The 12,870-nt window shown below is 44.6% G+C and overlaps 1 protein-coding gene across 5 annotated transcripts in view; it reads right to left on the reverse strand.

Annotated features, from left to right (window-relative positions):
* Positions 1–1,936: 1,936 nt before the first annotated feature.
* The window catches only part of LOC119437535 (solute carrier family 22 member 8), a 121,600-nt gene continuing 110,666 nt past the window's right edge, over positions 1,937–12,870 (reverse strand). For all 5 annotated transcript variants that reach the window (XM_037704540.2, XM_049660666.1, XM_049660668.1 and 2 more), the window contains 3 exons: positions 10,573–10,754; positions 3,853–3,989; positions 1,937–2,584 (listed from right to left, as the gene is read on the reverse strand). In XM_037704540.2, coding sequence (XP_037560468.1) covers positions 2,455–2,584; positions 3,853–3,989; positions 10,573–10,754 — 449 coding nt within the window. In that variant the 3' untranslated portion in view covers positions 1,937–2,454. The remainder of the gene's footprint in view (positions 2,585–3,852; positions 3,990–10,572; positions 10,755–12,870) is intronic.

The following is a 12,870-nucleotide window of genomic DNA, read 5'->3' on the forward strand; positions in this document are numbered from 1 at the left end:
TATGGCGTATGTGTGACCAGCCAGCTCCATTCAATATACTGCTTGGTTGCTGCTGTTATCGATGACCATGTTCCCAGTGGTAACAATGACGGAGACAGAGACAATTTTCGCGGTTGCTCCTGGGTAAGCACCTGAAGCTACTCGCTAGGCTTCTTTCCCGACTGCCCATTTAGTTGTCGCTTTGCCGACTTGTCGCATTCAGTGGCATCTCTGTGGGAAGAATTGTCCCTTGCCGCTCATCTAGGTCTGATTCCCCAGCGTTGCGAACACGTACCCGGACAAATATACGCATGCCCAGACAAACTGGCTTAGGCGAATGCGCGATCGTAGTGACCGAGTGTTCTGTATCTGCATTCACAATGTGGTACTGCAAAAGCAAAGGCCCATTTGTGCAGTACCTTGTAGACGAGGTGTGATACCTTGAAACGAGTAAGGACGTTGAACGTAACGCTTTAGCGTGCGCGCTTATAGGCTACTAGTGTAATTGAAAGCCCCGGATTGGGAGATTCTTGTGTTAACGAAGCCATATGACTGGGCGTGAAGCGCAAGAGAATTGAAATAATGGGTTGTATGATTCGGTTTCGTAATTATTGCCAAGAATGAGACTGGTAATCATATTAGACATGGGTAACTGTTGTGTGTATAATACTTACGAGTAATATACAGAGAGTGGGCACGGCGGACCTGGCAATACCATGAAGCTAAGCAGGAAACTGTTTTTCGTACTCCAGGGTTTGCTGGGAATTGCCGCCGGTTTAACAACCATGTGTGCCACGAGGCACGCCACACCAGCGATGCATACCAGCTTTTGAACTTGGTCCCATCAGCAAATCAACAATCGTCATTTTCATGATGGTGCGGAACTACTAGCGCCATCTATCGAACGACACGGCGTGACGTCATCAACAGCCGAGCATATAAAAGAGATACCTCACGACTACAACTTGAGTGGGCATGGCGGACCTGGCAATGCCATAACACAAGCAGGAAACTATTTTTGGTACTGCTGGTTAGTTGCCATTTCTGTACATTTCCGAGTAACTGTCCTGGCATTGTAGTCCGTGCCCCAAAGGGCATCGCCTGTAATTGTTTTTTGATGCTCAGATTCTTGTTATGTGGCGATGTGGAACTAAACACCGGACCTACACAAAAATAACTTTTTGAAGAGCTACTCCAGGGCCAGAAGGCCATGCGATGTGACATAAGTTAACTAAAAGCAGAACCAGCGGACATGAAAAAGACAGTAGAGAATCTGAAGGATAAAATGTAGGAAAACAGCTCTCAGCCCTCCCTCTCTTCAGGACAAGCTGATAAAGTGCAGGCGGCGCTGCAGTCGGTCATCTACGTATCATCCACGCCTGTGCAAGGCGTGGATCCCTATGTCCTTTACTCACCTCTGTCTTGTACTTCCAGACTTATAATTATGACTGTTTTTGGAAACTACCCACCCGCTTGGACGCAAGGGTCTGGAGTATGTAATAAATAAATAATAAATAAAAGTTCAATGATATCATCAGCTTCAAACTGCTATCATCAGCACGAAATAAAAAATTCGCCGTGCGTCCAAACCGTCACTAGTATTATTTTAGGATAAGCTTGATGATGTATTTTACCATGAAGTATTAGCGACACCATCATTGTTTTCTAACTCCCTCAGCACTTTGGCCATTATGGACGCCTTTCTTACTGGTTTAGTTTTTATTAGTTATTACAGTTAGCAGGCGTTAAGTCGCTGGCTCGGTTTTAGTGGTGATTTGAATTTTATACGTAAGTGTCAAATGACCCATTGAGCGAAATGCAGCTCCATTAACTTGAAACCTGGGGAGGTGCGAAGCATGCAGTGATGCACCGCTAATGGGCTCATACTGCTTTAAGCAATGGCTCATAACCCCTCCCAATTACGACGACAGAAGAGAAGTGAAGAAGTGAAATTCTAAGCTGGAGTTATGAGTGGCAACGCAGCCAGCTGTGGAAGACGACAGTGACGACGAACGCGGGAGCAGTGGCACGAGTGCGTGCCGAGCGCGAAAACGAGCCGCTTGATTACCGTGACTACGACGACGACAGGAGATGCCGACAGCCCGGGCGCATAACGTGTTTTGCACCTAAAAGGACGGTCTCGGCAAGAAGCCGGCAGGTCTAAGCAGTGCAGAAGAGTGCAATCATCTACACACAGATAAGGACCGCAGTATGCCTTACGAAAATATCAGCGGAATAAACAAGAATGTAATCTCAATTAAACCTGTAAACGTAAGGTTTATTCGACAGCTGTGTGATGCTTTAGACACGTCTTCAACCGCAAGTAGGTGCAACTCCCCTTTGTTCGCAATCATAATTTCTGCAAGAAATACGTGCCCAGAAGGTGTGGTTTATCTGCTACTTACTCTTAGCTTTTCGCGCCAATCGTAAGATTTACCCGTAACAACTCCTCAAACATACCAGAGTTGCCTAAAATCACGACCTTCGTTCACCCTTCACTGACACTTTTTCAACGGGCTCCACCTCTTCAGTAGTTTTCATGCATGGAAATTCTTCGTTCAGCTTGTCCAAATCAGCCGACTCCATTGTTGTGTCGTTCTTTATGCTGCATGATAAAGACGAATGCCTGTTAGCATCCAGAGATTTATCGTGACCGACTGGTTTCGCCGACACTCAATGCAACTCACATGCAACAAAATGAATGTTGTAAAATTACCTTGATACAACCAGTCATTTCTATACGGAAACGTCTTTATCGCGTAAAAGGGGTACTGAGCCAAATGGAAAAACAAAACAAAGGCCAGGCTACACAAATGCACGAAAACACGCATGCGCAGGCCAAATAGCTCGCTGTAAGAAGTTGTAGCTCTGGGCCAACTCTGGCGCCCCCTATTCAAATGCATGTAAAACACATAAACGCTTTTAGGAAACAACCACAGGACCAATTTGAATGAAATATGTAGCATTTGAGAGAAAACGTTGTATTATATAGTGACTGCAGCTAGTAACGCTTTGATTTAGTACCTTGGATTTTTTGCAAAATTCCGAAGCCTTCCTAAGTTTCTCCAAAGTTGAAGCACGATTTTTACAAATCCCAAGTCTGCACCAAGAATAGATATCGCAATTCTGTAAACTGCATCTCCTAAATCATATAAAAGAAGCCATTTTTATTATATAAATTTGAAGCTTACATTGAATCGTGACGATGTTTATGAGGATTTTACAATTGTGTTACTCACAGATTAGTGGTATATTTCAAAGCGATGTATAATGCATTGATTTCGTTCACTTTAGATATATAAATAGGTGCCGTTTATAGAATTCTGATATTCTTAAATATTATTCAGTGACAGAGCCGAAAAATTCGGGCTTCAGTTATTTACCAATTATCATTGTTAAAATTTTTCTAAGAGCACTGATGCCATAAAAAAAGCTCTGCCTCCTGCAGTCGCCAGATGACCTTTTCTTTGAATGACGCAAACATAAACAAAACTGGTGCAGTTGTCGCCGGGAAAAATGATTTCACCGTTCCCATGTGCTCAGATAAGAGCTCCCAAGTTAAAGCTTTCTCTTATCCAACTATAAAGCGTCTCTCGATTCTACTTTGTCGGACAACCACTTCACCACACTGATTCGTCATGCAACTCCTTACCCCATACAAGGGCCGATGAACTCTTTCTGTACGTGATTTCTTTACTAACATCCCTGCAGTGCAGCTACTTATTGGGTGGTCATACTGAAAGGTCATTAGTACCACATTCACCCATAGTATTCCTGGCAACGAATGAGTGCGGTCATAAAAGGTTTTTGCCATTACTAACGTGTCTACTATGTAGTGTCCTTATAGGACGTAGAAGTCGCACTTTATCTTACCCTCTTCTCTTGACGTCACCCACAGTGTCGGGAAGCGTCATCTTGAAAGTTTCCGGTAGCATAAGGGCCAGCAACACAGACAGCACGCAGATGACGCAGTCCACTGCTTTTGGAGCCCAAGGACCTATTACCACAGCCTGAAATTCATAGATGACTGTCAGTTACGTCATTACCGAATCTTATTGGCGGAAACAATTTGCCCTCCGTCGTATCAGCCCCCGCAAGAAAAGCATCAGCTTTGTAAACTTCTGCGCGTTTTTTTTTCTTCTAATAATCGACATGACATTGAATAGCGCCTAAACCAAAAAAATCATATAAAAACAAAATGTGCCATTCCTGTGTGTGTCTTTCTTTCGTCCTTATTCTAAAATGTTCACTTCTTAAAAACCTTCAATAAATGAAAGAACTAGCCCATCAACACTTTTAAAGATAATTTTACCAATGATCAGAGATATTTTCACTGGTTAGGCTTGGCTACTGTTCGGATATTATGCGTGAACAAAATCGTCCTTTTGAATTAAGACATCATGCTTGAAAAACGTCGCACGCACCTGTGTCTTGATAGCAAAACGTTCTTTAATCTTTCATGTAAATTACGCGACAAACGTTCAAGGCACCTGCATTGCTAATTCGTAAATAACAGCTCCAGAATTATTGTGTACTGAATAAAATACTACTTTACCACCACTCTACCCTATCGGGTATATCTCCAGGCTCTCTCATCGTAGGCCGATCTCGGAGACAGTGCTGCCTGAAAATATGGCCCGCTAAGTGCTACTGGGATTGTGCCCCTAGGATCACTTGTCGCCGTGATGTCACGATATAATTCTATATGTGTACATCTATACATTATACCTACCTAATAAATAAACATAAACAAAATTGTCCAATGGCAGGATTCGAAGAGAGGATCCCAAGCACAGCTGCCCGATGCCCTCACGATTCGGCCACGGAGGCGTGCTCAAGCAGGCGGAATAGAACACCCTTATGCGTTTGCCGCGTGCAAGCCAGCGCGTTCAGACACTTGGCTCGTTTTATTTCAATATCAACTATATAAACACTCCATGCGATCTCTCGCCGTACTCGATAAAAATATAACATAAATATTATAAATGGTCTAAATATATAAATATCAAAACATAAAAATACTGAATTCTTTAGTTATTAAGAGTGAGAGTAAGAGTGAGAGCGAATTTTGTTTCACGGTGCTCTACTGTTAATAAGCGATTTCGCAAACTTATGTAAATGTATGGTCTCTGTAAAGATTTTCGGTGGGTAAGGGAGGTTGTGCGCGTGCTGCGAAAAAAGCCAGCCTAGAACATGTATCGTTATGCAATGCCAAAAAATTTGTAATTGCCCAAGATCTCCACGGCAAAACATAATGTCACACAATGTCTAATGAGTTCTCGTCAGTGTTCGAATTACATGCAATTTTTAGTAGACATACATACATTAAATAATTCGCTTGTACACGCTCTCTCTCTCTCTCTCTCTCTCTATATATATATATATATATATATATATATATATATATAGTAGTAACTGGATTTTTCAATGGGCCAAGCGTATTTGTTGTGCTTCCGATTTTCCTATATATATATATATATATATATATACAGGGTATCCCAGCGATCTCGCAGCACGATTTAAAAAAGAGGAACAGCGTTACGCGAAGCAAACCTAGTGTGTATTTCACTAATGAAGTTTTTAACTAATTACCTGATGGCCAATACTGCAATATATAAATTGTAGCCGTGGAGTTTGCAAGGTGGATCCACTTGGAACGAATTCTCGGGATGATACCAGTTTCGAGATATTAATTCCCGAACTTTGCGGAGAATTGCATTGGCGTTCCAGTTAGGTTCTTAACAAAACGTCGCTTTATGCATTTACGCACAAAATTGACTGGCACGCCAATGCATTTCTCCGCAAAGTTGGGGAATTTATATCTCGAAACTGGTGTCATCCCGAGAATTCGTTCCAAGTGGATCCGTCTTGCGAACTCCTCGGCTACAATTTGTAAATTACAATATGGGCCATCAGGTAAATAGTTAAAAAGTTAATTAGTGCACTTTTGTTAATTATTCAATTATGCATTGCAATTTCTTGTGCAAGTAATGTCCGCCTCTGCTGCGAACCTTAGCTGAATGTTATATTGTTTTGCAGGAAGTATTTGGAACGTTTCGTAAGTTATACGTTTGGAAACGGCAATACGGATCCTCTAAACATTTGGCGGCTTGTATCAACTACATGTGCAAAGGTATCGTGTCGTGGTTGTTTGCTCTATTTGATATCTGTAGACCCAGAAACTACCCTGGTGCCAGAATTTATCGAACGTGCAAGAATTCACTAATTATGTCCTGTTTTAATGTGGCTGTTTCACCACTTAACACAGCTTGTACGTGAACCTACTCGGGGAGATCGAGTTCTTGAACTCATCATAACCTGCCCAAAACTCGCAATAACTGGACTGCGGTTTCTTGGCATACGTTTTCCTTACAGAAGTTCCTGTACACGTCACATATGCCATTATTTCCTCCTTCAATCTGCGCTTCGATTTCACACGGGTGTTAAATTCGGTTTTCGGAGGTAGAGGGAAAAAGGAACAATGGTTACTTTAACAAACTTTTACAACATTTATTTAGGTAAAAGTAAGACGGGAAGACTAGAATGGGGCGTCTCGCTAGATGCGTAGCCGTCCCTCTTCCGTCCTTCTTTCCCGTGCGCGTGGGTGCGCACGGGAGGATGTTCACCCTGGGTTCAAGTTACACCGCCGCCGAAACCGCCAGCCGGCTCCACTCAAACAGAGGTGGCGCCATCCGTGAGCGCCTCGCACACCAAGAGCGTGCACACTCGGCCGTCCTACAACTAGCGACCGTCGCGGTCGGAATCCCTGTCGGAACCTTCGGAGTCGATCTCGTCCTGCCCCCATAGCTTTACCTTGTCCACTGGTGAGATGCCGCTGTGTGCTCTCCTCCGACACCGTGCACTGGACAGCGTCCTGATGCGATATCGGTCGTTGGGCAGTTTTTCCGTAATGATGTACGGCCCTTTTATTTTAAAGCGATTGCTCTACTACTCCAGGTACAAACCCCGAAAACGTCTGGGGTGCCATGCAGGATGCGCCGAGTTTGGCGAAACGCGGGATCTTCACGAGCTCTGGCGACGCCCCAAGATGAAAGAACTGATGGTAACAAGACAAAGTTTGTCCGTCGGCATGCCTCCCGTTTCATTGGTTTATCTAGATTCACTCTGGGTGGCTATCATCTCTTGGTCGTTGCCATACGGGCGGTCGACAACCTGGGGCTCACGTGATCATACGGTCGGTGCATGGTAGTGCCTTCTTTAACTTGTTTGTCGTTCCACCGAGTGCACTACAGGCACAAGCAAGTTATAAAAAATGCATTTATTACAATAATATTAGTCACATTAACGTGGGTTATAAGCATTTTCAAGTTTGCAAGATGTACACTGAATGTGTATTAGACGAATTTGTAGTTTAATTCGTTTCGCGTTATACCACGAGGGGCCGCTCGCCCTCCTTTTTTTCCCTCTTCATTGGATTGGCGCGGCGCAAAACGTGCTTGCGCTAGCATTTCCGAGCGCAGATTGGTGTGGGCTTGGTTTTCGCACTGAGCGTTCAACAGATCGCTCGTTGCTCCTTCTCTTTCCTCTGGATTGAATTGGTGCGGCTCGCAACGTGCTTGCGCTCCCATTTCCGAGCAGATGTGCCTGGTTTTCACACTGGTCTTTCAACAGATCGCTCGTTGCTTGCACAAAACTAAGGCTGCGAGACGAAGTGAGCGTCGGCTATAGCACAGAAGTGGTTTGCCGCGCGCTTAGCCTGTAAGCACGCAGTAATCACGGAAATTATTTGGTCAACAAACTACACTTTTTCTTTTATATTATGATGCACCTTCAGACTGGCTAGCGCCGTGCGATGGCTTATAGTGGGTAGCCCGAGCGATCCGTGGCTTCTAACAAACGCAAGAAAGTTTGTTTGCAGCGCACGTGGCCGTTGACAGCCATCACATCCATCCCAGGTGGGATTGCAGCATCGGTGGAGTTACCCTGTGCCCACCGCTCACGAGGTGGCGCTTCACTTTTTGACAATAACTTTCTATTTTTTTTGCGTGTGAACGCCCGTGATGGTGTCCGCAATGTTCACGCCGTGGTTGACTGTTTCCCAATGCACATTGAGGCACAGCCCCGTTAGCATCTACTAAATTTGGGATACAGTTGTATGCGGACAATTCGGTACTGTGAATAATGGTCCCCGCTTGAACATTCGCTGCAATAATGACGCTTAGCGTAGCCGCCTTTCGTCGGTCGACCTTGAAAAGTCGCAGCACCCCTCTGGTCGCGCAGACCATGCGGAAGACCCATGTGCCACCATCTTTAACACCGCCGTAATTTTGGCGGCTCGGTGAAACGTTGTCGCCCGTCATTAGGCGGCCTCGACTGTACTTTTGCTCGCCGCGAAGAAGGCACTTGTCAATTTGCGCTATCCTCCCGGAGCCACCGAGTGGAGGTTGCGCCAGCAGTTTGTCCCTCGTGACCTCACGGAGGTATGTCCTGCAGTCGGCGATGATGTGCTCCGACAGAAGAAACAAGTCGCTGGCCATCTTCTTCAACAGCCATATGTATACACTTTTGCTCACGCAGTACGTGAACCAAATCATTTGCCGCCTGGAGGAGTGGTCGTTCGGACGGCCGAGGCGGAGAGTGTTGGCGAAGTAACTCTCTTCGCCTCTCTGCCCGTGCTGTGCAGCGGTACCGTGTAACTGCGAAAACTGCTTTCGGCACCTGTTACACCAGAAGGCAGCCCGGCGTCCATTCTGAGTCTTCCTATATAATGTGACCACTTCGCCTTCGCAGGTTGGTTAGTCCGGGTTGAACCCCAGGTGCTCGCAGGTGCCCCAGACTCCAATGACGACACCGGAACTGGCCTGGTGCTGGGGCGTGGTGGAAGAACAGCGCTTGAAGCCGGAGGGAGCCGCAGGGAGCTCCCAGCATTCGGGAACTGTGTCCCCGAACGCTGGCAGCTTTCGAGCATATATTAGGATAACTTAATCGCCATATTCGATCTCTCTGTTCTATCTTCCTCTTCTTCCATTCCATGATATCCTTGTCATCCGCCTTCATCTTCATCTGCTTCCGTTACTGAACAGGGAATCTTATATCTCTGTGTGAGAATTGCTGAATTTCGCTTACCGTTTATTATCAGAGTATATTGGTGGGTGCTTGAATAATTATTTGCTTCGTTTATACTTACACCGAGGTATTTGTAGTGCTTGACTATGGGTATGCCTTGCTGCTGATTTGACACCACGTAATTACTCTTCCCTTCATTAAACATCATAATTCATGATTTCTCCGTACTATACTTAGGCGTCGATTTGTCGCTGCGTTGCCACACATAATCGCAAGTCTGTAAATATCTTGCATTGTCCGCTAGTAGCACTATGTCGTCCGCATACATCAGTCTGGAGACATTTGTGCATTACTCAAGTAGGATAAATCAAACCCTAAATGACTGTTTTCAGTCGTCTTTCTGTGCCAATTAACATTAAGTGTGAACAACAATGAAGACCGAGAACATCCTTGCTTCAGGCCTTAGTGAACTTTCACCACTTCGTTACATCGTTACACTCATTACGCAGTTCGCGCCGCGCATACATTCAAATTACGCAAGGTTCAGTGACAACTGACAACGGATAGAACCATCGATAATATTCGCGAAACTTCCGATGCATAAAAGTGTGCCCTGCGCGGAGCGATTACGTTTAAGATTTGTTAGCCGGTGAAAAGTGGTCACCGAAACAAGATAAACAAGTACACGTGTCACTATTATGGCAGAATTAACGAAAGCACAGTTTAACACAATATTTTGTCAGTGTAAATTGATTTGCTGCTTTTCTTTAGTGCCCTTAATGCAACCAAGCATGAATGGAATTCGAGGAAAGGCGTGGGGGGAATGGGCAAGGGCTATTGCGTTATATAGCCACACAGGGTGCCACGAAGCGCATTCAGTGCAAAAATGGCGACATGTTTAATAAGCCTCATTTTTGTGATGTTTTCAAATGGATGCACGTTCCAAAGCGAACCGATTCGCGATAGTTCTGCAGAATACCCAAGCGAATTCATCTCTCGAACTGCACCGCGCGTTTTGCCACAACGCGGAGGCACGACCATGCTTTTTTTTTTTTTAGAAGCCGCTGCAATCGGTTTGGACAGCTGCGAACTGGATCAAGCTGTTTTAATTTGCTCTCCGCAGTTGAAACAGTTGAATTGAAAAGCGTGAACGCGAACCCGAACCGCACCCGAAAACATTTTGATTCCACATCCTGGTTTTATCACCCTCATATCAATACCGGCGCCAGCATTTGCTAAACAGTTCAGTCAGAGCAAAATGTTTGGCCGTTGTTGCCGCGGACGATGCAAACCGACATTACTAAATTATGATCAAACAAAGGCACAATAGCCACGATGGAACGTCGGCTCTTTTTGCTTGAGATGGTGCTCGAGCTAGTGGCCAGCCATTAACTCGGGTTATAGCATGCGCTAGAGAGTGCAATATATCGCGACTCACTCTGGGGTGCACGTATCGCATACACGATGGGACCGATAATGTAACGCGAGGGCTCGTGGTGTCAAAAATTTGGAGCACCGACAGTGGCGACTACGTTTGTAGCACTACACGCCGCTACTCCTACTCACCAACTCTTTCGTAAATGGAGCCACAATGGCGCCCACTCGGCTGGTGGTCACTGTCCAACCCATGGCCAGTGTCCTCATCTGGGTTGGGTACATTTCTGATATCTGGACAGTGTTCACGGAACCGGCGCAGGAGTTGAAGAGCTTCGTCATGAGCGTAAACAAGAGCTGCAGCCACCAGATGTCTGCGCACAACAGAATAGGACGTTGTGAGATGAGAAGGTTGGCAGATGCTGAGAAGTATGAAACCAAGAAACAATAGTACACAGAGATATCAATGAAGTTTAGCGAACGATATGTAAGGATAACCAAAACAATGTTATTCAAACGCGAATTAGGGTGCTTTGTTTCCGAATATCTTTCATGAAAATCGGTTTAAACATGATTTCTCTGCGAAGGTACCTTGGGAGTGCGTAATAATATGAAGGGTGATCTTAAAGAATATCGGTTAGATAGAACCTCCTAGAACAGCATTCGTGCGCTGGCCTACTGGCAGGAAGCCACCGTACGCTACCCCAACGTCCCTAACGTCCCCAACACAGCATTGCCGTTGCACTACATTGCGAGGGTAGTTGTAATACTGGCAGAACGTTTTCCCGAATAAAGTACGGTGAAGCTGTGAAATGAATAGGATGAATAGGAGAAATTGTCAAAATTAACATGATAATGTACGCGAACATGGGCTTGTTATTACGTGCATCACACGTATAGGGAAGCATGCCCATGTGCACTATTGGTTAGGCTTTTCCTTTTCCTTTGTTAAAAAAGTAGGCGAACAAATTAGGCAAGGAATCGACGAGCACACCTCCATTTTTGTGCATGTATTCGTTTTAAAAATGCTAATAATACCTGCCAACCAAGATTGGCGCAGATAAGGTCGTTATGATTTACGAGCAGCTCTCTTTGATTACTGCCATCGACAATGGCAGTAAATCTGGCGAGAGGACTGCGAATGTCCGTATTTAAAGTTCGCTGCCTTCCTGCAAGACGTCGGAAATATCAGGTCAATCACCTCCTTGCTGCAAATGAACTGGACCTTGTTGCAGATCAAGCCACAAAGGTTGAAATGAACTAGCAAACTGATCGTATGGTAGCCCCATTTAGGACATATTAAATGCTTGCGTATGAACTCTTTGGTATTAAAAGTAAGCAGCCCCCGGACGTCCGGGGGCTGTTTACCTTTAATACAAAAGAGTTGGGGTATCACTGAACAAGCGCTCACCAGTGGCGTAGCCAGAAATCTTGTTCGGGGGAGGGGGGGGCTCACGTTGCTGCGCGGCCTCCTCCTTATGAAATTTGTCGAGGGCTCAAATACACGAATAATAACTGCATTTCCATTGCCAATGACATTGTATATTCGATCATGCAAACAAATTATTGAACGCTACGCACTGTCAAGTAAAATATGCATTTTTTCATAAAAGCATATGTTCGTATGTCCCCAAATTTGGGCCAGAAATAATTGATATCAATGCTACCACGTGTTTTGTCTATTTATTAAGTAAAAAAATATCACACGAACTTTAGTACTATATCAGTTCGAAACCAGCAAAGCAGTGCATGCCGCTGATATAAAATACGTAAAGGCCATGAAAAGAACAAGTTGAGGACAAATGTTTTGATGAAACTTTGTAATTCAAGAACCTTGCTTACATTTTTGTACATATGCAACGGTCAGGGAAAAACCTCAATGTACGCTGTTCTTCGTTGCATTAGAGTGCGCAGGAGCAGCTGTTACCGGTCGTGTACATTGTAATTGCACCGAGATTATAGTCGCAAGAGTGAGTACACATAAAAAACAGTAGTTCTGCAAAATATACATTACAAATGCGAAGATAGAATGGCATATACAAATGCGAAGATACAATTCTCGACAAAAGGCAAAAAAATTGTCGCTGGAAACAAAGTTCACTGCCTGAGTACACAAAAGCTCGCAAGACGATATTTAAATATACGTATAAGTCTCCAGTAAATATACGTCTTTGAGCAAACGTGACTGTATATATAATGCGTCCAACAAGACAAATAAACGTATTGCGCCGTCACAGATCCACGTCACAGAAACAGACGATCCAGGCAAGAACAAAACCATGATCGCGGAAATCGTGATATTTACTTGGGCCATGCGGCGCTCGCGACAGCATCATATGGGTAGAATAATAGAGGAATAATGCACAAATCAGTACAAAAATGTGTAATTTAACTACCTGCAGAGTGGCAACAAATATTCTGCACCCAATAATAAAAAAGGGTATTGCTTCGATTAAAAAAAAGGAAGTAAAAGCAGGCAGCTAAAAGGAA

The sequence above is a fragment of the Dermacentor silvarum genome, chromosome 1 (assembly GCF_013339745.2).
Source record: "Dermacentor silvarum isolate Dsil-2018 chromosome 1, BIME_Dsil_1.4, whole genome shotgun sequence".
In the NCBI taxonomy this organism is placed as follows: Eukaryota; Metazoa; Arthropoda; class Arachnida; order Ixodida; family Ixodidae; genus Dermacentor; species Dermacentor silvarum.